General features: G+C 52.1%; 8 protein-coding genes across 8 annotated transcripts; 3 read left to right on the forward strand and 5 right to left on the reverse strand.

The window, feature by feature from the left end:
- Positions 1-433: 433 nt before the first annotated feature.
- Positions 434-4876, reverse strand: AYO20_06760 (hypothetical protein; the record flags this gene model as incomplete). The annotated part of the gene is made up of 3 exons (XM_022645048.1): positions 434-655; positions 711-4703; positions 4784-4876. 3 exons carry the CDS (start codon positions 4874-4876, stop codon positions 434-436), a joined length of 4308 nt encoding a protein of 1435 aa, XP_022498937.1.
- An 812-nt stretch (positions 4877-5688) lies between these two features.
- AYO20_06761 (hypothetical protein) lies at positions 5689-7088 on the reverse strand (the record flags this gene model as incomplete). Its single annotated transcript, XM_022645049.1, has 4 exons — positions 5689-6235; positions 6284-6680; positions 6730-6897; positions 6962-7088. The coding sequence occupies 4 exons, from the start codon at positions 7086-7088 to the stop codon at positions 5689-5691; spliced, it is 1239 nt and encodes a 412-aa protein (XP_022498938.1).
- A 1410-nt stretch (positions 7089-8498) lies between these two features.
- AYO20_06762 (60S ribosomal protein L2-B) lies at positions 8499-9502 on the reverse strand (the record flags this gene model as incomplete). Its single annotated transcript, XM_022645050.1, has 4 exons — positions 8499-8722; positions 8781-9065; positions 9143-9349; positions 9454-9502. The coding sequence occupies 4 exons, from the start codon at positions 9500-9502 to the stop codon at positions 8499-8501; spliced, it is 765 nt and encodes a 254-aa protein (XP_022498939.1).
- Positions 9503-11224: 1722 nt separating this feature from the next.
- AYO20_06763 (hypothetical protein) lies at positions 11225-13179 on the forward strand (the record flags this gene model as incomplete). The annotated part of the gene is made up of 4 exons (XM_022645051.1): positions 11225-11595; positions 11661-11790; positions 11845-12216; positions 12265-13179. 4 exons carry the CDS (start codon positions 11225-11227, stop codon positions 13177-13179), a joined length of 1788 nt encoding a protein of 595 aa, XP_022498940.1.
- An 806-nt stretch (positions 13180-13985) lies between these two features.
- On the reverse strand, positions 13986-16769 carry AYO20_06764 (hypothetical protein; the record flags this gene model as incomplete). Its single annotated transcript, XM_022645052.1, has 1 exon — positions 13986-16769. One exon carries the CDS (start codon positions 16767-16769, stop codon positions 13986-13988), a length of 2784 nt encoding a protein of 927 aa, XP_022498941.1.
- A 1030-nt stretch (positions 16770-17799) lies between these two features.
- AYO20_06765 (hypothetical protein) lies at positions 17800-18564 on the forward strand (the record flags this gene model as incomplete). The annotated part of the gene is made up of 1 exon (XM_022645053.1): positions 17800-18564. One exon carries the CDS (start codon positions 17800-17802, stop codon positions 18562-18564), a length of 765 nt encoding a protein of 254 aa, XP_022498942.1.
- A 496-nt stretch (positions 18565-19060) lies between these two features.
- On the forward strand, positions 19061-19993 carry AYO20_06766 (hypothetical protein; the record flags this gene model as incomplete). Its single annotated transcript, XM_022645054.1, has 1 exon — positions 19061-19993. The coding sequence occupies one exon, from the start codon at positions 19061-19063 to the stop codon at positions 19991-19993; it is 933 nt and encodes a 310-aa protein (XP_022498943.1).
- A 433-nt stretch (positions 19994-20426) lies between these two features.
- AYO20_06767 (hypothetical protein) lies at positions 20427-25844 on the reverse strand (the record flags this gene model as incomplete). Its single annotated transcript, XM_022645055.1, has 1 exon — positions 20427-25844. One exon carries the CDS (start codon positions 25842-25844, stop codon positions 20427-20429), a length of 5418 nt encoding a protein of 1805 aa, XP_022498944.1.
- Between the last annotated feature and the right edge of the window lie 479 nt (positions 25845-26323).

The raw sequence follows: 26323 nt of genomic DNA on the forward strand, positions 1-26323 counted from the left end.
CGTGTCTTTGGGGACGACGATCCCCCCCTTTTTTGCACCCCACGACGCCTCCCTGAACGCCCTCCTGAACGCCTCCCTAAACGACTTCCTATGATTCCCTGACGCATACGAGGTGCCTCGTACTCGAGGCGGTATAAAAGAAAAAGACAGCTTAAAGATCTCATTGTACAAGCAAGAGTAGTAATCTCACAGCTATACGGAGCACCCCAGAATCGAATCTCTAGAGTAAACGAATGCCTCTCCCTCCAAATCCATTCCCAAGCCATGCAAATTCATGACCATCCAATGCCCTCCCTGCTGTTTCAAACCATAGACTGGATTATCCTGCCACTTCCCCTTCCTCGGATGCAAGCCCTGAAATCATCCGAACCCCCATGACCTCTTTTCTCGTCTTCAGCTGATCTCATTATGGTACAATTAAGACATCCATCTATCATTCTGCTCCGCTGGCTGCCCCGCTTGTGGTGCCGTTCGTTGCGACTCCGTTACTGCCAGAACCCAATGTCAATCTCAACTTCGTCCCGCCAGCTGGTGCCACAGATCCTCGGGGTGTCCCGGCGCTCGAACCTGGGGCTGTAGAGTCGCCGTCAAGGCCCCTATCCCCGAGGATGGGATTGTCTGCTATTTGCTTGGCTACCATCTCATTGCAGTGGTTCTATCACAGATTGTCAGTAACAAATTCCAATTGAAAAAGGTGATGAAACCCTTACCTCGATAGCAATTGCATCGTTGTACAGCATGCTCCCGTCCTCATTGTAGGTCTTTGCGTTCTTTGCCAGGAGCGCTATGTCGTTTTGGAAATCTTTGAGGCTGGTATATTGATGACTGTTGATCCGTTTCTCAATCATGTCCATGGCAATGGGTTCCGTGATGAAACTGTAATAATCCGGATACACTTTCTTCGGCGGCAGCTCCAGGAACGGTCCGATGATCAATCTCGTGGGGGGTTCGTCATCGCTCTCGTCTTCCGACTGTTGTTCTGAATCCGAGTCTGGCACCTCAAGAGCCTTGATAGACGCAAACACAGCCTTGAGAGCTTTTTGTAGGGCGGATCGCTCCGAACTAGTCAACGTGTCGATGGCCGCTTTGTTGGGTTGCTTTCCCCTCTTGCGTTTCGTCGCTGGTATTTCATCCTCAATCTCCTCGGCCTTCCTCTTCTGCCCCGCCGATTTCCGTCCAGGGCCTTTTTTCTTTGGGGGCGGCTCCTCCTCAGAACTCTCTTGTTCCGGTTCAGGCGACGAGGTGACGCCAGCGGCTTCTCGCTCACGTTTGAGCTTGTTGGTCCGTCTCTTTTCAATTCGGGCCTGTTTGCGTTTGGCTGCCTCACCAATCGAATCGTCCGAATCATCAACAGCGGCAAGCCATTGTTCTTCAGTGAGACCGTCGTCATATTTGACCTGTGTCTTGACACGGGCGCCGCGACCAGTATATTCCTCCGTCTCTTCTTGAACCGGATTGTCTTCAGCCACGTAGATGTCGGGAAGCTCACTTTCTTCCATCAAGCGTGCAAGCGGTCGGCCGGGTCCATACTGATCGGTCTCTTCACGCTCTTTATCCATCTTCTTGAACAAGACCAGTTCATCCTCTGTACGAGCCATAATCTCATTCAGGTCATCGTCGTCCATCTCCTCTGAATCCCCAACTTGTTCGGCTGCTTCGGCGGCCTCGAGCAAAGTCTTTAGGAAGGCCTCCCGCTCCTCGTTGGTGGATTTGTTGTCAAATTTACCCGCCTGAATGACCTTGCCGTCCATGTCAAGCTTGAATTGAGCTCGTTCCAGAATCTTCTCCTCCACCGAATTGGAGCTGATGAGCCGGAGAATGCGCACTTCGTTCTTCTGTCCGATACGGTGAGCACGGTCCTGGGCTTGTAAATCCTGGTGAGGGTTCCAGTCTGAATCGTAGATAATGACGGTATCTGCTGTTTGAAGATTCAAACCTAAGCCACCTGCTCGGGTTGAAAGCAGAAAGCAGAAGTATGGTGATCCAGGCTCGTTGAAAACCCGCAATAGTTCAGACCGATCTTCAGCCTTGGTGGCGCCGTCAAGTCGAAGATATTGTATGCCACGGTACCGCAAGAAGTCCTCCATGATGTTCATGATCTGAGTCATCTGGAAAAACATCAACACACGATGACCAGTAGCACGGAACTTGGGCAGGACTCTGTCGAGAAGCTCAAATTTCCCAGCTGTTCTCCAGATGGAGTCATTCGTTCCCCTGCCAGGATTCATTTGGTCTTCCACAGGCTCAAAGACATAAGGATGATTACACAGTTTTCTCAGCTGCATCAACATGTTGCTGAGACCGCGCATGCTGGTCTTGCCACCTTTGCCGTCAGCCACAGCCAGGCGGTTGTGCGTCATCAATTGCATATAAAGCTTAGTCTGGAGTGCTGAGAAGCGACATTTGACGACCCGCTCTTGCTTGTCAGGAAGATCCTTCTCCACGTCTTTCTTGAGACGGCGGAGCAGGAAAGGCCGCAGAACCTTATGCAGACGACGAATAATCAGGAGCTGCTCTTCCTCGCTCAACTCCATCTTGTCTTGCCCGCCAGTGTTGGCAAAAGGAGTATTGAACCACTCGTCAAAGGATTTGACTGATTTGAAGATTGTAGGCAACACGAAGTTGAGAAGCGCCCACAGTTCAGGCAGGTTGTTTTGCAGGGGAGTACCCGTCAAGATCAGCCGATATCTCGTGGTGTAATACTGAGTGATGGTACTGCTTAATTTCGACTGGGCATTCTTCATGCGATGACCTTCATCAACGATCATGTGGACCCATTTGATCTTACTCAAGATGGGGCGGTCTTTGATGATATATTCGTATGTCGTGAGGAGGACTTGGAAATTACCCTGTCGGATCCTCATCTGCTGCTGCTTCCTGCTATTGGGCGGGCCCTTGTAAACGATGCGACTGACAGAGGGTGCCCACTTCTCAAACTCCAGATTCCAATTGGTGAGTGTGCTGAGGGGAACAATGACCAAGAACGGACCCAACTGGCGCTTTTTCTCGATCAGATAGGTGATCAAACTGATGGTCTGGATGGTCTTTCCCAGACCCATCTCGTCGGCCAAGATACCGTTCAGGTTGTTGTTGAACAGTGAAATCATCCACTGAAGACCTTTGAGCTGGTACTCTTTCAAAGTACCTCCCACCAGGATTGAGGGTTGGACGTTGACTTCTTCCTTGATTCGATGGGCAACGGCGTAGTAATCCACTTTGCCACGGCCTTCCTCGTCTTCTGAGTCACCCTCTTCTTCATCCTCCTCGTCCGTGTACTTATCTTCGCCCCATTTCTCTGCCGCGCTTCTTTGCTGTTGTCTGACAGAGGCAGCAAGCTGTTTCAGGAAACCGTCGGTCTGCTTGAGAAGATGTGTAATGCGAGAATCCTTCGCCTGACCAAGAAGCTTCAGGTATGTCTCTTCATCGTTTGCCTTCAATGCCTGCAAACGTTGCTTTGCAGTCCGTTCGATTCGCTTCTGTTCTTCACGCTCCATGTGTTGGTGATGAGTGACCATCATCCGACCAAGCTTCTGAATACGCGAGCGTTGACTGACGGCATTGCTCTTGACATCCTGGGCGTGCGCGACAATGGACTGCAGATGATTCGTTTGCCGAGTCTTCTCCTTGTTCTCTCTGGCATCGCGTTGCTGTTTCTCGAGTTTCTCGGTGATGCGAGCTTCGCGAAGTGATTGCTTCTTCATCCGGCGATGCATTGATCGATTCGCTGTCATTGCTAGGTTATCGTAGTAGAAGAGCTCTTGCTGAATTTCGCGGCGAAAATCTCGTTGCTTCTGGAGCAAACATAACTTCTTGTACTCGATTAACGCTTTAAGCTTGAGAGAGTCGTCGGCAGTGGGTTCAAGGGATTTACTGGTATCCCAAGATGCGATGTTGACAGGCAGAGCTGCCAATTCAGACTTTCGAGCTTGGATGCGATTGTACAGTAACCGTTCTTGCTCCTCTCGCACTTGATCAGCGTCAAGGCCAATAGGCATTATGCTTGGGATTTTCTGGCGCTTGGGACGTTGTGAATGGTCTGAGAAGCTGATCGCCTTCAAGAGAATTTCATAAGGCGACTGATAGGTGTCGAAGAACGATTTGACTCGAGCAATTTCCGTCGAACCACCGTCCTCCTTCACTTCGACAGTACCCTCCGCGACCTTATCCCCAGGGGGAATACTCTCCGTAGGCGTGGCAGCCTGCTGTTTGAGGGACGGGAATAGTTGCTGCTGTATCCTGGGGTGTAAAGGCTGATTCTTGGACAGAGTCTTGAATGCGAAAATCTGGGTTCTCAATAAATTCAGCTGTTCTGCCGTGAAGCTGCCGTTAGCCTGAGCAGGAACACGCTGTGTCTGTGCTCCAGCTTGTGCTGAGTTGGGTCCGGAGGTTGAGCTCGGCGTGGAAGAAGTTGCTCCGTTGACCACCGGACCTGCTGGGTCTTGTTGACCATTGCTACTTCCATTTGTTGCTGGAGGGTTGGCACTGCCATTAGCCTGTAGTCCGGGATGTTGACCCAATTGCGCTTGTGGCTGGTGTTGGGCTTTTTGGGCAGCCTGCAGTTGTTGAGCCTGGAGTTGTGCCTGCTTTTGAGCCTGTAGTTTTCGAAAGTTCTGCTGTTGCTGGACGGCAGTGAGAAATCGATATGCCTTTAGGTACTCGGGGTCGGTTTCGGGGACATTTTGGGCTTTCATGCGCTGGAATTTCTATTGCTGATGTTAGCAGTCGATTGCAGAAAAAGGGTTCTTTGAGGGCTCCAAAGGCGTGATATGCGAAGGCTACATACTTGATAAACTTCCTGCACTTGGGCTTGGGAGAGGTTGGGTGGGAGCGAGGGAACATTGGCCTGCATCGCAGGTGCGGACTGAACAGAAGTCATGGTGACTTCTCAGTCGGGCCAGGAATACTGCAACGCTAGGCAGCTGCAGCTCAAGGCGGACGTCGTAAAGGCTTATCTGAGCATCTAATCAAGATCAGTGCTGTTGCTGTCGGTGTTCTAGGAGGGCACAGGACTGGCGCAGCCTCGCGAAGGGGGATGAACGTGGCGCAGATGGCAGATGGGAGGGACTTGTTGTTGTACCAGTCCCGGGTGAGGCGAGGTTGGGCGGCTGAGGTGAGGGTGCCTGATTAAAGAGGGGACGAAGAGTCGGCAACCGGGTTTGGACGCACTCCTCAAGCGGTGCTGCGAGTTGCCAGAGTTCAGTTGAGATGAAAAGAGATGGATGCGACGCGTTGATTGATGATTTTCCCGGCCGAGGGGCCTTTCACGTCTTGGGGGGAGCGCAACGGAGAACAGATGTGACCCCCAAACGAGGTTCTGCGAGTAGTAGTTTGCCAAGCATGCGGCAAATCTTAGGTCGCTCAATGAACCACGTGACTTTTGATCACGTGATTACATAGGGAGGAACTTTTTCAGGTGGCAAGGGTCAACGGGTGCTCCACTCATCTCGGGAACATTTGTACAAGGCAAAGAGTCTCAATGTGGTATTAAGGAGAAAATTGTCATGATTGATATGCTCGCAAATCAGTCGGTGTATATGCCATACAGCGCCGCTTCAATGCATTCTCAATTGATCTGGTTCTAGTAGTCACTCGCTTCACAAAGGAGTCCCGCCTTAGGCCCCTAAACCAGCGCCAAACTCCATCTAACAAATCCAAAAGGCCTTTGTGATTGCCTGTGCACACGATAGTTCAAGTGAGAACAGTTCTCTTTGCTGGTACAGGTGGAGGTGGTGGTTTTTTCGAGCGTGATGGAGGAGGGGGAGGCGGTACAGCACTCTTTTTCCCACCCAGTAGGGTCACTGATTCACTGCCATGTGAAGTCGCAGGAGATACGGATTGTTCTCCGTAGCCGCGGTCGGAGCCACTGTTTGTGTAAGACCCGGACTCATCTGCAAAGACATCCTGTTCGTCCACGCTTCGTAGCTGCGATCGGGCTGTCCGAATCATCAAGGAATCGCTGGGAACTCGCGCAATCCCAGGCCTTGTAGCAGGCGACAGGTCCCTAGGTGTGGGGGAGTCGTTGAATGTAGTGGCTCTGGCGTAATTTGGGCGCGCTGGAGAGTAGTCAGAAGTTGGTTGGTCCGCAAAACGGCCACTCCGGTTCGACTTGATGGTCGGGCGAACCTCGACGACAGCTGGTGTTTCCTCTGCTGGCTCAACAGTCTGGGTGTATGACCGGACAGTGTTTGATCTTGATCGCGGATTGGGACGGATACTTCGATTCGACATCTGTGCTCTGCGCCAAGTTAGATCCAACCTCAGATTTGAAGGAGGAAATACGTACCTAGCGGGCCACTGGCTCTTTAGTTGCAGCAGTGCTTCTCTGCATTGATCGTGATATGCCAATTCGGCGTCAAGAAATGCTGCGAGATCAGCCACGCTCTCAGGGTCTGATTCGCGAATTTCTTCCATTCTGCGCTGAACATCGTCCGCCGATTCTTCATATTTAGCCTTCTGAGTTCGCAGTTCCTCCTCGACGCGGAAGTCTTCTTTCTTGGCCTTCTGCATTTTGGCAAGCGATGTATCATAAGCCAGTCTGCGTGTCTCGAGCCGTTTGCGGGCGGCCTGGTATTCTTTCAGTTGGACCAGAGACCTTTCGAGCGACTCCAGCCAGGAAGTGGTGGCGTTCGTGATGTAGGTTTCCTGCGTGCGAGCCAATCGTTCTTGTGTTCGGCCAAACACTTAGAAGGTCAGCGTATAGGAATATTCTTGTAACATGGTTACACCCACTGTTGAGACACTGTCCATATTCTGAATCCGACTCGAAGTCTTCGCCATGAGAAATCATGGTCCCGCCCATGTAGGCGATCGGAAGTGTTTTCTCTTTGCCCTCCACCTCGGACCGTTTGGAGATGGCTTTGATATAGGCATTCATTGACCGCTGCATTTTCTCGAGACCTGCGGAGTGTAACGGTTAGCGCCCGCCTCGCTTTCAATTGCTGAGCAAGATTATGCTACATACCCTCCTGACGAAGGCCCATCTCGACCTCCATGGCCTTGAAGTCGTCGGATACATTGGTCTTGACTTCCCCACCCATCCGCTCTCCTGCCCATTGTTTGAAACGATCGAGTTTCTTGTTGACATTCATGATTGCAAATGTGCGATCACTTTACTGGTTGGCGGTGTTCAAGGGAGCGAGGCAAGGTTAGAAGAGCGAGAGTGAGAATGCTGATGTTGGGGTCGATAAGAGCAGGGGATCTATGTTACGCTGTCTGTGCTGGTGGTGAGCAACGGAGGGATCGGGATCGGACAGCGCGGCGTTTCTAGTTGTGCAATTGGAATGCTGATCAAGGATCAAATACTGCCCGGAAGATGAGCAAGGAAAAAGAGACAAAAACTCCGGCGAGCGGCGTGAATGAGGTCAGAATATAGAGGGATAATAAACGATTGACTGCGCTTACAGCGATGGAATAGGAATCAGGCCCAACGGACGAGAGCTGCTAGATGATGAATTAAATCCCGTCGCGCAGTTGCTCGTCTCGGTGCCAATGCCAATTAATGACAAGGTGCGGTTGCAGCGACGCGCAAACATGCGTTCTTTCTGATAGAGTTTCGGAGCCCCTTCAAGGTCCACCACGAGAGCCAGAAGCAAGTTACGAGAAAGCCAGAGCAGCCCAGAGCCACTTGTTCCCAACTGCTGCCCCTGACCTCAAACTCTTCTGCGGGGGATTCACCAGAAGCTCCCCAGCGGTGCCGGGTGGTGCCCAGTGACAGGTCATGTCCCTCCACCAGCCTCTGAAACAATACGCCACCAACTGAAATCATCGCTTGGCCCATACTACTTGTACGATACGAGTATTAGCAGCTAACAGTCTGTGTCTAGTGTCCACACTGCCTGTAAATGGCGCAGAGAAGAAGAACAAGAGACGCCGTGCTCGATCTCAGACTGGGCACAACTGCGGCATAATTCACATCATCCCTTGTAACCCTACCCGCCACGAGGAGGTCCCCGGACATTCGTCGCTGCCGAACCCCGTAAGCATCCCACACATACAAGTACTCGTACGGCCGTCTTGTACTTGTACTTGTACACAGTAAGCATGGCGTCTGAACTGCAGATGAGTGTCCCCGTGACATTCTTTTCAAGAGAAAGGGGGAAATTTGCAGTATCAACACGCTACAAGATCCGCGGTTGACAGCTCAGGAATTTTACAACAAGTGGAAAAAAGGGGGGTGATCGACTTCATCAAATACTCAGTTTCGGTCACAGGTAGGTTCTCGAGATGATAGTAATCTCCCTTGCTTGCACCATGCAGAAATCTTCTCGTCGTCTCAACTCGATCTGCATTGCGGCTACGGTGACCGCAACCCCCAGGCTATCTAGAGTCAACTGGCACCTTCTCAAAGACAATGCATCTATTGGCATTCTTTTGGTTATTGGGAAGAGCTTTGGACCCCTTGCCACTCTCCATGTTGTGAGTTGGTGACGCATATGCCGTAAAAGACCCGTAACACAGTCCACGCCGTTTTCTGGAAGCCCCTCATACAAACATCACATCTACTCCTTGGTCTTCTGCGTACCACGTAGCAAACCAGTCCTCCGGGCAGCGATAAGACCGGCCTTTTGACCTTGAGCGGCGTATCTTGAAATGGTAGAAGCCTTGCCGATGTGCTGATGGTTACCACCACCGTGAGGATGGTCGACGGGGTTCATCGCAACACCACGAGTCTTGGGCCAGGAGTTGCGCTTGACGGCGAACTTGTGCTTTGCGCGGGAAGCCTCTGTGTCCGCTAGTTAGTCCTCATTCCAATGTCATACAAGTGATGGCAATGCACATACTGAGCATGGGCTTATCGGTACGTCCACCACCAGCGACGATGCCGATCATCCCTCGAGCCGAACTGAGAACGACTTTCTTTGCGCCACTGGGGAGCTTGACTCTGGTCTTGCCCTCATCAGGGTTGTGTCCGATCACAGTCACATAGTTGCCTGAAGTTCGTCCCAACGCGCCTCGGTCTCCGGTCTTCTCTTCCACGTTTGAAACGACGGTACCTTCGGGCACAGCGCCCAGAGGGAGGATGTTGCCGATGCTCAAGGCTGCGTTCTTTCCAGCGTAGATAAACTCTGATGAATCCAAGCAGTCAGCCAGTGAACCAATTTGTGAGTTCCAAGACCAAGATAGCGGTGTAGCGAACACGTACGGCCAGTAAAGAGTCCTTCATTCGCAATAAAGGTTTCGGTCTTGAGGCCGTATTTGTAGGGCGAACGAAACTGGACACGCGCGAGCGGTGCACCTCGACCAGGATCATGAATGATTTCAGTCACCACCCCACGAATGTACCCATGACGCTCCGAGTAATCGAGTTGTCGGAACTTAGCAGCTCCCTTTCTCAACCTGGTATGACTGGCTATTGCGAGACATCAGCAAAACGGACCAGCACCAATTGAGCAGAATTTGTGATCGCAGAGCAGAGAACATAATCGGTGTGCTGCTGAATGAGGAGGTACTGACTGAAGATGGATCCGCGCCCTTTACGCTGGTTCCTGATGACTCTACCCATTATGGCGTAGAGTTTCGAGGTAGTTGTCGACCGAACGTGGTTGTTGAAAGTTCGAGATGAAGATGGACAAGGCGCAGGTTTCGTTTGTGTGCGCCTCAGCAAAAATCTTGGCATTGGACAAGAACAAAGTACGGCGACGCAAAAGACCTTTCAACGCAGGTATAAAGCTAGTACTATTCTGGACTAGTGGATATACAAGTGGTGTGCTGTGTCATCACGTGATCACTTGGCTCCCGCCCAGCCCGCCTCACCTCCATCTTCAAACCTGAAGTCCGGTCTGCAACCGCCAACTTCAAATTCATCTCACCTCTGCCCTGTGTTGGCTTGATTCTCTCCGCCTGCACTAACTGCTGTTGAACAGTGGCTTTCAGAACACACAGATGCTCTACTTTATATCATTCTATATTTCTTCTATTCTCTAGAATTGGCTCTGTTGCAACATTCGCGTGACAAGATCAAGTTTACATGTCTTTTTCATCGCCTAGAGAAGCTTTTTGTACATATCATGAAGTTGTTCCGAACGGTATGGCGGTACACTGTCTCACGGGAGAGTTGTGAAACGTGGTAAGTTCTTCCAAGCTTAGAAAATTGACCTAGTAGGCTCCCGCTCTACCCTACAACACATTGGCAGATGGGTGCGGCCACCGAAATATGGGCAGGCTGATCAAGAGCATGTTGGACCAAAGCGACTCTCCTCTTGCACGTTATCTATGCACATCCATTCATTGCATACAAGTGCTGAGTCGGGAAAGCATAACGAACTACGAGGTCACTCTAAAATGAGACACTCGAAAATTCTTATCCCCGAGCTTGCTGCCTTCAGTGGCCTCTTGATACTCTTCCGGTGCAGATCGAATCAGAAGCACACGGTCGAACTCAGCTACATGTATAAGCTCAGCCACAAATCTACAAGATTTCACCTGTGACGAGCTGTGTCAATATGTCATGCCGGAACTTCTGATCACTGTCGGCTGCTTCTAGGCCCTGTGCTGTCTCAACGTGTTTGACACGCCACCTTCATTTGAGTCTTCAGCAAGAAAATCATGGTACAAAATTGGGGCGCGTTCTTCAGAGCGCAATTGCCATGGATCTCCCGGAGAACCCCGCGTCTTCTCGGAGAATGTTTAGCCTCAACCAGGATTTGAAGCAAAGGACAGCGTCGGACAACAGTGCTCGAGGGGAATGAATACAACGGTGTACCGGCAAGCAAGTCCCCGGCCGAGGACGCTGTTGAGAATGCCCCCAAGCTGAGCGTCTGGGAAGATGCGGGGGCTGAACCCGGGATCGCTGCAACGCAAGTTGAACTCGACAAGAGGCTGATTCAACGCTTGGCAAGCCGGCGTCCCCAAAAACACTCATGTTCATGGAGATCGGTCGCACCAACCCTCCAACAACCCGTGGTCTGCGGTGGATGGCGAATAATTGGATGCCGGCTGGTGCTTCGGATTCCAGAGAATGGTTAGCATGGGAGCCTGTCGCCTCAAAGGCTATGAAAGCGACGTCGTTGACTGCCAGCGCCGGGAGACAGATGAAATGCGATCATTGGCCGAGCAGCGCGTAACTTGCCCTCAACGCGCCAAGTGAATTCATCAGACCGCTCCCTGATTTTGTAGTTTCCCCTTCACTTCCTCCCCCCGTGCTCCTGCTACGACAACCACCTGCTGTAGTACCGGCTAGCTGTCTCACCACTCTTGCCGTCCGCAATCTCCTCTCCATCTAGTCATGGCTGACTCTGATTCCTCGTCCTTGTCTTCCGCTCCATCCTCGGACGATGAGGAAATGGCACAGAAAATGGCGCTGAAGCCTACGGGATTGGATCGATATTTCAAGCCGGCGCCCAAGCCTGAAGCCACCCCCGAACCTCCCAAACGCGCACCCTCACCACCCCACGAATATACGCTGGTCGATAACCCGGCAATTGCGTTCATCGTAATGTTCAGAAGTCGATTCAGCGACGTGTTTCCCAAATCTTTACCGAACTACGGACCGCAAGACATTGAAAGAGGGGTGGCCGGAGAACTGCCCGACGAGCAAGTCGAGAGACTGCTCTGTGCGCTGTTGGGTCTTGTTCTGAATAGAAAGAAAGATGTCGAGTTAGTTACCGCATACTGGACGAGCTCGTGGGCTACCACCTGTCAAAATTTCTAACACTGGTCAGACGCGGACATTATGGCCGGGCACTTGAAGATGCGCTCTCTACAAACCACAGTCAATGGCCGACTGAGTGGAAGGGGGTCAATCCTCTCCACGGAGGAAAAACTTTCAACAACATGAGCCCGGAGCAACGGGTGGGTTGCTTTCTGTCTTCCCTTCTCTGTTCCGCGTGGCTAACTAGGATTCAGTTGAGCCTCCTAAAAGCTCTCGTCCTCTGGTCTCTGAACTCCTCCGAAGCCGTCCAAACGGTCATTAAAGAGTCTTACAAGCAGACACGTCGGGACGACGACCGCAACCAACCGCGAAGTGTTCAACCTTGGTTTTCAGACCAATATCGCCGAAAGTACTGGCTGATTGAGGGACAAGACGACTCGCATTTTCGACTTTACAGAGAAAATGATGGCAAGACTGCAAAGACAAACACATGGTTCAGCGTCGCCGGCTCCATTCCAGAAGTCATAGCCCTTGCAGACAAGTTCGCCGACGAACATAGTTCCAATTCGAAAGTGATTAGCGACAAGTTACGCGCGGCCATTCCGAGATTTGAGGCTGGTGAAGAGGTAAGCAGGTTGACGCGCATACCGGACATGCACTGACAATCACACTAGAAGCGCAAACGCCGCGACTACCGCCTTGCTCGAAAAGCTGCATTCGCTCGACCCGAACCCGGATTCTCACTATACGAGGGAAGGACACGTGGGAAGAGAATGAGATATACATATTCAGACGACGAGTATGGGTCGGACGGGCTGTCTAGCAAGCGATCCACGCGCAATTCCGGCCTCTCTACACCTCTGGAGACTGGACCGACCGTTACCGCCAGCGGCAGGCATGTCAAGTCGAGAGTGGGTGGTTTGTACGGCGAGAGCATGTTGATCGACCAGCGCAAGGAGTTAGAAAGAGTGACGGGCGAAGGCAACTATACAGAGACAAGTGAGGACATGCCCGCCACTATACCCAGTGCGCGTGACATGAGAACATCGAGGTCGGGAAGACACGTCAAACCGACCAGACAGGGATATGCCGAGCAGATGGACTCGGACGAAAGCGAAGAAGCCCAGTCATCAGGCAAAGAATGGAGTGGAAACGAGGACGAGTCAGAGCCGGACTTTGACGGAGAGGATGAAGGCGACGATGACGACGATGATATGAGTGATGAGGGCCTTGAACCGGACGAGGTCGAGGATGAAAACACTCAGGAAAGCTTGGTTGTCCAACTGCGATATCGAAAGGACGCCGAGAATCCCACGTCCACAACAACGGCACAAGGTCCACCTCCTCAAGCTTCCCACGTAACGAACGGAACATCAGCCGTTATGAATGGCTTGCAGCAGGTGCAGGCCACATCGAGACCACTGCAACCCCTAGGAGAAACGATGGACACGATCAATGTTGCCCCACGAAATAACGTGACTGATGGAGGCCAGCCAAATCTGATGAACGGCGTGAAGATGACGGCACATGACGCTCCTCGACCACCTCCGGTGGTTCATATCCCCATTCAGCCCATGGACATATCTTAGCAAGGAAGATGTGAACAGGTTCGAGGGGATATCGAGAAACATATAGGAGAGGTCGTGCGCCCTCGGATGCCTACCGAAGATGCTTTGCGAAAAGTTAGGGCCAGTTCTCCCTCGTTTGAATCAGGGCCAGACGCGGCAAAGGAAGGACATTTACCCCCTCGAAGCACTGTCATGACATGACTTGGGACACTTTTTAGTTTTCTACCTATTTATCGATTTCTTCAATGTTCTCTCGCAGGTCTTCGTTTCTCTAATCATCTCTGTCTCACTCGGTAGACCAGAAACCAGTCCAAGAAACCAGTTCACGCGGGCACTCGTGGCACTTGCACGAACACACATATATATATGTACGCCAGATCACCAGAGAAGAGCACAAGAGCACAAGAGCACAAGAGCGCTTATCAAATCGAAGGCGTCCCCGTTGGTGCCGTGATTCTGTAGTCTCTTTCTTATATCTGATACATCTTTCACAAGGGCCAGCTTTCAACACCTTTCGCTAAGCTATGGATGTCCCCATCCTTCCATCAATGAAGCGGGTGATATACACAAACAACCAGGTCGTCCCAGGCGTGACCCAATGCACATAGATAACACATGCAAGAACAAAGAAACCTATGCCCTTGACCTTTGGCAACTATATAGTTCTGCTCATCGGCAACCATTGATGTGGCTGATTCGTTTAGAGACTGCAGCGGTTCCTCTTCCCATCTCAGATCATCATGTTCTGCCGCAAGATGCTCCTGACATTCATCATGCTTTCATATTACACAGATGAAAATCATTCAGCCCCTGCATCAAATTGGGCCTCAAGCCGTAGGCAGCAAAAACCTCTCTTTCAACAACTCATCTGCGCCAGGCCTCTTTTCATGGTCAACCTCAAAGGTCTTCCCCATAAACCGCTTCGCGTCCTCACTTGCATGCTCGGGAATACTTGGTTTCTCGTTATTGCTTCCGACAGCAAACAGCGTTTGAAGCGTCGTCATTGATGGGAATGGGCGGGATCCTGTGAACATCTCAACAACAAGACACCCGACTGACCAGATGTCTGACTTGAGCGACTGTCCAGACTGGCGGACGACTTCGGGAGCCATCCAGAAGACGCTTCCTTGAAGAGATGTGCGGGTGCCCGGTGCAGTGTTCATACCATTGAAGTTGGTTTTCTTGGAAACACCAAAATCGGAGATTTTCACGGCACCGCGGTTGTCGACCAGAATATTAGCGCCCTTGATGTCTCGATGAATGATATTGCGAGAGTGCAAGTATGACAGACCCTCGAGAATTTGTCTGGTGAAGTTCCGGACGAGTGGTTCCTGGAAAGTGTTGTATTGCTTGAGCATGCCGGCGATGGAGCCACCTGGAACATATTCGAGGAAAATGTTGAGGTGCTCCTCGTCCGATGAAGTACCCAAGTATTGCACAATATGTGGATGACGAAGGCCTTGCAAGAGTGTGATCTCTTGCTTCAAGGCTGCAATCATGGCCGTCTTTTTCTTGTCACCTTCGGTGCCCTTGGCCACATTGGGCAACTCGACTTGCTTGACTGCCATCAATTCACCAGTCACAGCATGCAGGGCGAGATAGACACTGCCAAATGAGCCTTCGCCGATCAAATCACCCTTCATCCAGTTGTTCTTGTCGAAGCTGTTGCCTTGGAGGAACGAGTTCAGCTCCTGGTCTTCCTCCTCACCATCCTCAGCCACGATCACCGACAATCGTTCATTCACATTGTCGGTATTCAGAGGGACCCCAGGACTCTCGTCAAAATAGCTTGCCCTAGCTGCTTCACCCTGGGCAGCAGTATCGGAACCGCTGTCAAATGAGACATATGATTTCCTGTTCGGCTCGATGGGGGATTCTTCCTGCAACGGGTGGAGCGTTGACGAGGCAATGGAATCACGGAACGACTGGTTCATAAGATTGAACCTGTTCGACACTACCGAGAGTGGTCGGGCAGCAGGAGTGCGAGGGGCCATACCGGTCTGGTACAGCCAGGAGTCGGCAATGCTGGGAATGCTTGGTACGGGAGGAGCGTCCTTGAGGCTAGAGGCCATGCTCACGTTGCTCATCACGCTTAGGCGACTTTGTGCGCGACTCATGCGTTGTGAGCGTCGGACTGATAGCCTCATTGTCTTTTCGATATCCTCGCGTTGATGAGCAGGGAAATAAGAGGTCAACTCTTGCACAATCATCTCGCTAGGAGGTCGTGCCCCAAAGAAAGTACGGAGCTTCGTATTCTGATTACTAGGAACTCTGAGGTGTTGCTGGGCTTCCTGCCGATCGTGTTCATCCGCAGTCGCAATAATGTTTCGATTTCGATCCGTAGTGGTAACTGGTGAGATGGGGACTTGAATGTTGTGCCATGACTCTCCTGTGAGCTTCTGCAGCTTTATCTGGTTGCGCATGTTGTTTGTGCTCAGTGCATTGCTGTGCAAAACCTGTGATTCATCGGCCGCAATCTTGGCCGCTTTCTGGAGTTCGTCCACGTCGGGAGGCCCGTCGTTGATCTTTCTCAAAATCAATCGATTCCTCTCTGATCGGGTTGACTCATTACAGATCCTCATGAGTTCGCTGTCGCTTACACGGCGACAATTTCCTGGATCTGGGTCCAGGCCATTGAGGACGTAAAAGCAATAGTTGCGAAAATGAGTTTCTGGTAGGTGTAATTTCTTCAGCACTGTCGACGTGACATCGTCGGCCGTCCGACAAAATTTGATATTCACAACCTTCGTTTGCCCACCGTTATGGATGATTTTGATGACAGGGGATCCTGAGGGCAATCCACCAGGCGTCAGGCCATCGATGCTCGAGTTTTGCCGGAGATGAGCTGCTCGCGTGGTTTGACTTGCGAGCTGTGGAGTTTCAGGTCGTCTGCCGGACGTGGAATTCGCTGATCCTGGTTGGCTGAAGTATCCTCCCCCAGACGCGTTTCTCCCACCGTCCATCGGGCTTTGTGCATAGCGATGTGATCGAAGGCCTGCGCTGTGTACATCTGCGAGAGGTGAGCTTGGTCTCGACCCGACTTTGAACCCTGTGCTGGCCGAGTTGAAATTCTGCAAGACGGAGGAGTCGAGCTGGCGGGAGAAACGTTTGCCGCTACCATTGTGTGACCTAGACCCGTGGGTTCGAGGAGAGTCCGAAGAGGAGGGGGTTCCAGCAATGCCATCCAGGATAGCAAGGCTATCTCGGTTTCTCCTGGAGCGTAACAAGGATGACTTGTTCCGCAGCTGTTTAATTGCCACATTGATTCGCACGCGGTCACCAATTTTCTTGATACCCATCTCTGACAATATCTTCTGGTCACATTCCAGTAAACTCTCTCCTGTAAAGTTGTTCGCTTTGAAAAGAGGTTCATACTGTCCGCAGCGGATCGAGTGCAGCCACTCTCCCACCTTTTTCTCGTCCCACGCCCTTATCGAGTCCAGCCCGTCATAGACATCGGAGAATTCAGAATCTGTTGGGGAGGTAAAGAGGCCGTCTTGCAGAGCCATCGAGGTCATTTGCGTTCTGGTCGAAGACTCGGAGAAGTTGCGGACGAGCATCTGCTGGGGATTTCCGGTGTTGGCGGTAAACGGTGGCTTGGAGGCAAGCATCTTTGCGTCGATTCCTGCAACCCACGTTCGTGACAATGAGGAGATAGGGAGACGTGCTCCTTCTCTTATTTAATGGCCGGCATGCGAGCAGGAATGTGAGTGGGAGGTGGACGGACAAAGGACGGATAAGTCACGACTGTAGTTTCAGCCTGGTGGAGGGAAGCGACAAGGAAACAAGCAGTGTTAAATGAGACAACGCAGGGTACGTGAGAGGCTGCTGAACAAAGCACTTCGTGGACGTGTCTGCTAAACCGTAATTGCTAGTGGCCGTTGAGCAGTGGGAAAGGAGGCAAACGGCAGCAAGAGACGTTGACGCTTCGGCGTTCGCAGGTGCCTTTGGGATAGATGGCCAGATGCAAGATAGATGACGAGTCCGGGCGGCTTTGAGACTGGCTTGATCGTGGCACTGTCACATCGATGTCGTTCATGGATCGTGGCTGCAGAGTCTGAAACACTCGATCAACGACCAACGAGCAGCACAAGGAGACTGAGGCAACAGACAAAAGAGGCGCTTGTAACAACAGGATGAAGCAACTGTGGAGAGACAGGGGGGGTGCCTGAGTAACGAGTGAGAAGGGGAGCTCGCCCGGCTGATCAGGGCGGATCAGGCTCATCGGGACCACCAGGGGCGCCCAATCACCATCAAAATGGAGGCATGGTGGGCCTAGTAGTGTACCTGACACCCATGCCTAGGCGCGAGTATTGGGGATGACACTGGCTGGTTAGGCACGGCTGCTGCCCTTTCTGGCTTGGTTAGCATCGACCTGAGATCCAACCAGCGCAGGCCACTTCCCTCCCTTGTGCGCAGTCTGCCATGATTCTTTTCTCACTGGCCTCATCCTTGTCCACGACCCAAGACCATTTCATCGCCATCGTTACTCTTGCATCTCTCATCGAACAATCGTAACCTCAAGGATGTTCGATACCTTCGGGCCTATCTAGGCATGCAAGGGGAAAGTCATCATTTTGAAGCGTGAGTAGGGCTGATCAGACCCAGATACATCCCCATCATCCGGGTACTTACACCGCCATGGTCAAGCGATCACGCGAGTCCTCGGCCCTTTGCTCCAGCAGCGACACCGCCAGTTCTGCGGCAGAAGAATCTCAATCTCCTCGTCCTGCAAAACTCAGTGCTGTGACCACGGTCGCCGCTCTGCCAGCCATGCCGGTCATGCAGTGCTCTCTACCGCCTCACCGGGAAACCCTGGACTTTGCTTCTATCGAAGATTTCGAGGTGCATTATGCCAAAGACCATTCCAATCGTTGCGCCTCTTGTGGCAAAAATTTCCCTACTGCTCACTTCCTAGCCCTGCACATCGACGAGAACCACAATACCTTCCGCGAGGCCCTGCAAGCCAAAGGTGAGAAGACATATGCTTGCTTCGTCGAAGACTGCGACAGAAAGTGTTCCACGCCGCAGAAACGTCGCCTCCATCTGATTGACAAACATCTGTTCCCCAAGATCTACAACTTCCGCATTGTCGACACTGGCATTGACAAGTCGACCTCCATGCTCCACGAAAGTCGTCGGAGAAGAGTGTCAACCACTACCGATCAAATCTCTTCCACCGGAGGTCATCGAAGACAGCATTCCCGAACGGATAACAACAACAATCTCCCTCCTGTCTCCCCGAAAGAGAACTTCAACAGGGACAGGAAAGGAGGACCAAACTCCGGACCCATCAAGCATGTCTCAGATGCAGCCATCAGCGATCTCGAATCATCCTTGTCTGCCTTGCGATTCGTGCCACCAAGTGTTGCCAGTAAACAGCGGAACAAGCCACATCATGTGTGAAGACTCATGGGTGGAGTCTCCTCTGCTATCCCTCCGCGATCATGTTCCACATGATACAATAAAGATTTGGCAGCACCAGCAGGGAAATTGGAATATTGAATCAGGCTCTTCGCTCGTGAAACTGTCAGCGTCAAATGCCGTCGTACCCCTCACGAGGCTGAGGTGCCTGAGGAAGTTCTACAGTCACAGACGACCTATATCGCCAGTCTTTTACCCGATGAAACGCTCCCCAAAGCTTACATCCGCCATTACAAACTCCACTAAGTACACGATCGAAATCCACTTCCCCTCACATCTAACATCCCGCAACCAACTCAGCCGCGGGTGACTCTGGGCACAGATTGATGCGGGGAAGATCTAAGCAACGACTTAGCCTCGAGCCCGATGTGGTACAAGATACTCAAGCTCTGCCACACAGGTGCACCTCTTAACGACATTCTCATGCGCATTGCTTGGTCCCCGATCCCCCAAGTACCGCCGATATATTACGATCAAGATGGCGACTGTGTCGGTACATGCCCTAAGCACCGGTCACATTACCATCCCTGAACGATTCTTTGTGGTTCCAGCGGACCCTGTTGCTCAAAAAACTGTGCCTTCGTTGTCATTTTTGATACAGCACAAAGATGCAAAAAGTGGAAAGGTCACGCGAATCGTCTTCGACCTGGGTATGAGGCGGGAGCTCAACCTCTACCCGCCAGCTTTGACTGCCCACCTGGCGAATCGAGGACCAGTGTCGACACGTCCAGATGCGGTCGCTTCACTGGCAGCCGGGGGTCTTCGTGTGAATGACATTGACTACGTGATATTCAGCCATGTACACTACGATCACGTCGGACTTCCAAAGGACTTCGATGACGATAAGACCAAGTTCATCGTGGGCAATGGCGCTCTCGATCTGCTTAGTGGGAAGACGCAGCTCAACTTGGGGAAACATATGGTTTTTGAGCCGGATTTGCTCCCACTAGAAAGAACGATAGAATTACCTCCTCCGGATGGTGGAGACTCACAATTCTCATGGAAACCATTCGCCAGCTTCCCACATGCGATCGATTTCTTCAAAGACGGCAGTGTCTATATTGTCAACGCCCCAGGGCACCTCCCAGGCCACGTCAATCTCTTGTGCAGAGTCTCGAGTCACCCATCCAAGTTTGTTTGCCTAGCCGGGGACTCATGTCACGATGTTCGATTATTGACGGGGGAGTGCGACATAGCGACGTGGACGGACGAGACCGGGAGATACTGCTGCATGCATGTGGACATCCCCAAGTCGAAGGAGACATTGGCTCGCCTGTACTCGGCATCTAAAGAAGGCATCCAGGTGGAAGGGGAAGAGAAGCCGGCAGAGTTTGAAATCATCTTTGCCCATGATTTCGCGTGGGAAGAGAGGGCAGTCAGGGAGAGGAAATTCTGGCCGGGGAAACTATGATCGGCCCTTGCGCAATAGACGGGATGGACCTGGTGAGGTGGTCGATAGACTGGGCGATTTTGATATTGCTTCCTCCATCATCTTCACGAGCTACATCGGACACATCCAAGCCCTTGTCTGATCCTCTCTTACAACGAATGATGGGAAACGCCACGCGCAGTGACCGTCTCTCTCTTCCTTGCTGGCCGTTGATGATTTGTTATAGCTACACAAGAGTATTTCCCGCCCTGATACAAATATGCTCGGTTAAACCCGAGTCCAACCCCAGCAAATGCTGTCTTCCTGTTAGGGACAATTATTCTGCTTGGGGGTATCTTTGGCATGTAAGTTGAACAAGACTCGACATGATAATGCTTCCATCCAACTCAATCCTAGTACAATAGGTTGGCGCCATGCCTCCCGGTCGATGGGACCAATGCTCATGCGCCTCCCTTTAATCCTGAACCAAAACCTCTTCCCTCCTTCTCTCGTCCTTTGCATCGACTCCAGCTTCTTCATCGTCGTCGTCATCCGGCGTCGGACTGACAATTATCGCCGGTGGGGGTTGTGTGGCCACGGGGCTCAAAGTGCCCCCCGAGGACCGTTTATCCTCGGTAGGAGAGAAACCATCATTGCCTCCGTCCTGGCCACGCTTTTCTTCGGTCTTCGTTTCGGTCGGCGATAATATAGACTCCTTGGTAACACTGCTGGTGCTCTGATGTGCAGTCCGACGTCTCATTCGCCGGGCCTTGCGTTCTTCATCGGCTCCCTCACGCCTCCTCCGCACATCGAGCTCGTCGCCGGTCGATGGGGCCGAACTTCTCATTTCCTGCAGGGCCTTCAAAGCTCGATCGGCGACATCTTCGCTTTCGCTGACATCCCCTCTGCCGCTGGTGCCATCTGTACTCAGATTATCTTCGTTGGCTTTCTCTCCCGCACCAGCAAGACCGCGACTCTCTTCCACGCCGTCCTTTACTTGGAGTTCGGGAAGTTGCTGGCCGCTGGCGACTCTTTGATCATATCTCTCCTTTAACCTCGCCCGTCTCCTTCGGTCACGTTGGTCTTTCACTTGTGGTGCTGCCGCTCGAAGTTTCTCAAGTAAGGTTTCCATAGCACCGTTGCCCGGTGGACTACCTGGTGTTTCGGCGCCACTTGCGGCGCTGCTGGCGGTGGCACTCGCCTGAGCTCTCTTCCGAGCCAGACTGGCTTCGAGACGTCGTTTATTCTCCTCCATGGCCATGTTTTTCTCGCGTGACTTCTTCCATTCCGTGACAAAGCCACTCAGTTTTCCGAAGAACTCTCTGCGGGCATTTTCGTCTTGATTATCTTCTCCAAAATAGGTCATTATGTCATCGTATGTCCTCGACGCCTCGTCCAGGAAGAGCTGGAGTTGTTCTGCCTTCCGCCTTGCCTCCTTCATCGACCTTTGTACGACTTGTGCAACACGATCTTGAGGATGGAACTTCTTAGGATCGCTCAAGTTGCCAGCGTCTAGTGAAGACTGGACGTTCTTGATGTTGTCAATGTACTTCTTTGCGTCTTGTCGCAGTTGGTCAACGTTGAGTTTGGCCGCAGTAATGACACCAGCGATGTCCTCCACAAACCCCTCCCATTGAGAATACTGATTGCGAACGATGCGTTCAATAAGGTCGGCGAACGTGGTTTCATTCTTGTCATCCTTTACCATGCCGAGTCGCGCAAGGGAGCTCAGTTTGAAGCCAGAGGCTTGTTTGTTTGAGTCGTTCATGTAGTTTCCGATATCAAGAATGAGGGCCAAGACGCTCATGAGAGAAGTTGAGTCGCGAATAGCTTCCGAAACATTGACAACATCCTTCAGCTTGCCGGAAATCTCATCGTATTCTTGCTCGTAACTTCGTGTCAAAGCCAGCGCTCGCATTCTAGCTTTCCAATAGTGGTGTAATTCGTAGGCCGTCTGGAGGTAGATCTGATCTTCTCTTGTCAACTCTGATGGATCTTGCTCTCGTTTCGAAGTCAAGGCGTCAGGCCCGGTCCAGTCTTTGCTGTAGGGAGCCATGAGTTTAGCGATGTTTTCGGGAATGGTGCAAAGATCTTCTCTTTGAAGGAAATCCATGACCACGTTGTTGTCCAAGACCTCCTTGTCGCACTGGATAATCTTCCGAACCACCTCATCCGCCGAATCATTTTTGAACTTGGCCATAGAGACGTGGAAGTTCCTCATCATGTCAGTACTGATGATCTGTTTCTTGTCATTCTTACCCTTGCTGCCTGCTCCGCCAATGATCTTGATCTCCTTCGCAATGAACAGTTTCTCAACCTCATCAAGGACACCCTTGCGCTGCAATTCGCGGTACTTCTCTTCCCTGGACTCAGGATTCACAGTCTCTGCCCAAACAGTTACTTGAGGCGTATCAACTTTGTCCCAGTGGAAGGCTTTGAGTTTCTTCTTCGGTCGCATGATTGGATTCTTAAGCACAGGCACAGGCAGCACTGGAGACTGAGGTAAGAAATGCCCATGCTGAGCACCAGGGAGAGCTGGAGCACCCGGGGGCGGAGGGGGTGGCGGGGGTATGGGTGACAATGGACTCATAGGGAGAGAGCCAGGAGGAGGCGGTGGAGGGGGAGGTGGGCCGCCAGTGAAGCCTGGCATGGATGGCGTAGCAGGAGACATGGGCATGCCGGGGAGGGGTGGAGGTGGTGGTGGCGGTGGAGGTGGCGGCGCTCCTGTTTCGAACCCGGCGATCAAAGAAGCAGACGAAGGAGGGGGGGGAGGAGGTGGCGGAGGAGGTGGCCCATTGAATTGGGCCTCCTCTGTAGTCTGCTGTGCTTGTCCCTCGTCAAGAGGAGTCCTAGGAGACTCGGACTCAAGGCTCGGATGGGTTGGTCCAGTTGTAACACCGGCATCGTCTCCTTCTCCTGCGACCTCGTCGATTTCGTCGTCGATCTTCTTGACCTTTGAGGCAAGTTCGTCGAGAAGATTGCTCTGTTGGTTTTGTTGCTCGGCGGAGATCTTGGGTCGTTTGTACTCGACAAGTCGCGGCTTTTCGAAGATGACATCTTCTTCCATATCTGAATCCTGCTCTGCTTCTTCGCTGATCGCGAGGGCCTCGACCGCAGCTCTCCGAGGGCCCTTATGGGCATTGCTGCGATGGACACTGCCCATGACGCTGTTGGTGAGATGTCGCCGTGTCTGCTCCTGGAAATCGGCATCAACTGCGTCGTCCATCCTTTCACGAAGCTCTCTAAGTCGATCGGAAGGCCCTGTCTGGCCCCAAACTTTGCCTTCTAGTTTGAATTGTGTCTTGGTTCGCTCAAGGTTGCGTTCCAGGCGCTCCATCAACTTCTCCCGGTCCAGAATACCTGCCAATTGAGCAGGGTCTTGAGAAACAGAGCCTTCTTTGGCAGCTCGTGAAGCCGCCACATCCTGGGCATCCCGAAGCATGAGATAAAGCTCTCGCGTCTCTAACTCATTGCGTTGCAATTCTTGGGCCCGGATCCGTTGCAGCTCAGCAACCTCCGACTTAAGAGACTCGGCCTGCCTGGACTGCATTTCAATGATGCCAGCTTGTTCTTCGATCTGCTTCTGCAGCTTCTTGACCAAGCCATTAGCACCCATGGCTATCTGCGCAGCCATTTCATCCCTTTCGGCAAGGGCAGCTTCGGCGATCTGCCTCGACTCCGTGGCTTCATCAAAGGCGATTCGGGCCTCGTCGTCGGTATGTAGGCGATCCAGCAAGCTCTGGACGGTGAAGTTCAGGCTCTGCTTCAGATCCATATCTGGCAGCCGCCTGTCCATGGCCACGTAGCTGAGCATGGAGTCCACGAGCTGAAACATTCTCAACCGCTCGTCTGCATTGTTCTCTCTAAGTAACAACATGTGCTGCATGGCCGAAATGAAGTAGTCTTGTGTTCGTGTGCCGTGGACTTTGGACATGATGGCGTCTGTGATTTGCATTGGATCCGTCATATCCTTGACCTCCCCTTCAATGCTCTCGACCATGCTGCTTCCTTCACGCTGGAGCAGATCCTCGTAGTCGATCGCCTCATTTTCACGGAACTTCGCAATCTGTTTATCAATCACGTCGTACTGGAAAGACTCCATCTTCACCAGTATCCGCTTGATCCCACAAGCAATGAACTGAGCTCTGATGTGGCATCGTAATTGCAGGTCCCGGTCAGGGGCGTCCACCAACATGTTGATCAGGACAAGCGTGGCCACAGCATATTCCATCAGAAGGTTTTCCATACCGATGCCACCACTCCGGACTTCTTCGCTTGCCCCAACCAGACTGCCCATTTTGCCCCGGCCATCTATGGTAACTTCGACAATGCGCATCCAAGCGTCAAAGCGTCCGTTCTCGCTCATTTGGTTCTTGACAAAGTCCATGGCTTGCAGCACCTTTAGATGGCCCTGGCCTTGGTCCCAGTGGCAAAGGAACGTCAAAACTTCGCTAACCAGTTTCCTCGTGGTAAGCCTGGGAGAAATGAGACACGTCGCGAGAGCAACCGGTATCTGCTCGTGCTTCAAAGCATCATCAGCACCGTATTTGTTGTTCATCAACGCCTTTAGACACTTGACAATGTCATATTCCCTGTCCAAGTCCTTGTCGGTCGAAGTAATAGAACTGACGGGCGTCGGGCCGTTAGCTTGACGCCGGTTTATCTTCATGAGGACACTGGTCAAGGCGATTTGTCCCTGTGCTTCGATGAACGCCTTAACCCAAATGATGGGCTGGGTTCGTAGACTGACACTCAGACTTTGTAACTGTTTGGCCGTAATGCTGTTGTCCAAAATCCGCTTGACATACCACTCGGGAGTGCCCTCGACATCTTTAGGTATGGGGCCGTCTGGGGTCAGCTTTGCTTGCTGCCTCCTTTTCTGCTCACCTTGCCATTCGGTCAATTTGTCTTGATGCACAAGAGTCCATTTCTTTGCGGGTGCATATGCCATCATCTGTCGCCTGGCTTGCTCGGGAAGGTTCTGCCAACCACGTTTGTGCATCAACTGTAGAAACAACTTTTCAATTTCTGCATCACTCTGAGGTTTCGGAAGGTAAAACCCGGCTGGAGTAAAGGAAGTAGTTGAGCTGAACGGCGGGGCTTGCTGAGTGGGCCAGCCCGAATGTGAACTGATCTTTGAAAGTCTCGAATGTGTAGGAGAAATTACGGTCACAGACGAGTCTGAATCCTGCCGGTGAGGCATTGCAGTTCGTGACGAGTTGTCCGAGGAAAACAGACTGGAACCTCGTGTGGCTGTGGAGGCACTTGACTTTATACTGGCACCGTCAAACGACCTCCTTTGTCCCGACCCAGAGTATGAGTCGCTCGTTGATACCGAGTCGTAAGTGGCGTGCTGGGGACCATTGCTGCTTCCTGGCCGTCCCCATTGTTGATATTTTGTGCCTCGATCCCCAGCCTGACTAGACGCCATTGTAATACCACTTGCAGTGGTTGACTGGGGAGGCGGTCGGGGCCCAGTTGGGTGTGATGACCCGTTTGATATTCCATTGATGGCAGGGTATTGATGGAAATCAGACCCTCTCGCAAGTTGGTACGGTTGTGGCTCTTTTCGGGTTGGTACTTGGTCATCTCTAGGAAGGTAATCCACCGTCACTGGTGCTTGCCCACCCGTCGTCGTGGCAGAGTAAGGGATGGAGGTGATAACCCCGGCGGTCATGGCCAGACCTAAGTTATCAGGATCTTGGCCATCGTTGGAGGTTACCGACTCTCTTTTCGAATGGCGGGAGCCCCAGGAGCCGTTCGTGTGGGAGGAATCGAGACTACCGCTTCCTTCGTGTCGACTATCGGCCTTTGTATCTCGATTGCGTCTGAAGAAACCTTTGCTCGCGGACGACTGTCTGGTCGTCTTGTCGTTCTGGATTATCTGGGGCATACTCGGTGGCGCGCAGGCAGGCCAACAGGACGCATGTGTACCTAGATGCGATCGTTATGGCCCCCAAGTTGGGAAAGTCCACCTCTTTGAGACTTTTCTCCTCCTCTTTTCCAAATAGCCCTGATTCTGTGACGCTCTCGGATTCGGCTGCGGTTGGCGGGTCCTATCCTTGCATGGTGCCCTGCACTTTCTGAGACTGATACACCAAGTCCAATCCAAGAGATATCGGGTTGCAACGCGGCGGGCACGTGTGCCAGCCAAAACCGTCGCAAGATGCTGTCGAACAAAGAGAAATCAGAATCGTTCAGCTGGCGAGGCGATAAACAATTGGGCGCTGGTGCAGACAATGAAACGGCGTATTTATTGGCTGCGGACGTCAGTGAGCGCTATAACCAAGTGAGGGCGAGCGAAAAAAGACAGGATAAAGCGAGAGGGAAGAACGCTGGCTCTCAAACGAAGACGAAGGACACATCAACACC

The sequence above is a fragment of the Fonsecaea nubica genome (genome assembly GCF_001646965.1).
Source record: "Fonsecaea nubica strain CBS 269.64 chromosome Unknown Scaff44, whole genome shotgun sequence".
NCBI classification, from domain to species: domain Eukaryota; kingdom Fungi; phylum Ascomycota; class Eurotiomycetes; order Chaetothyriales; family Herpotrichiellaceae; genus Fonsecaea; species Fonsecaea nubica.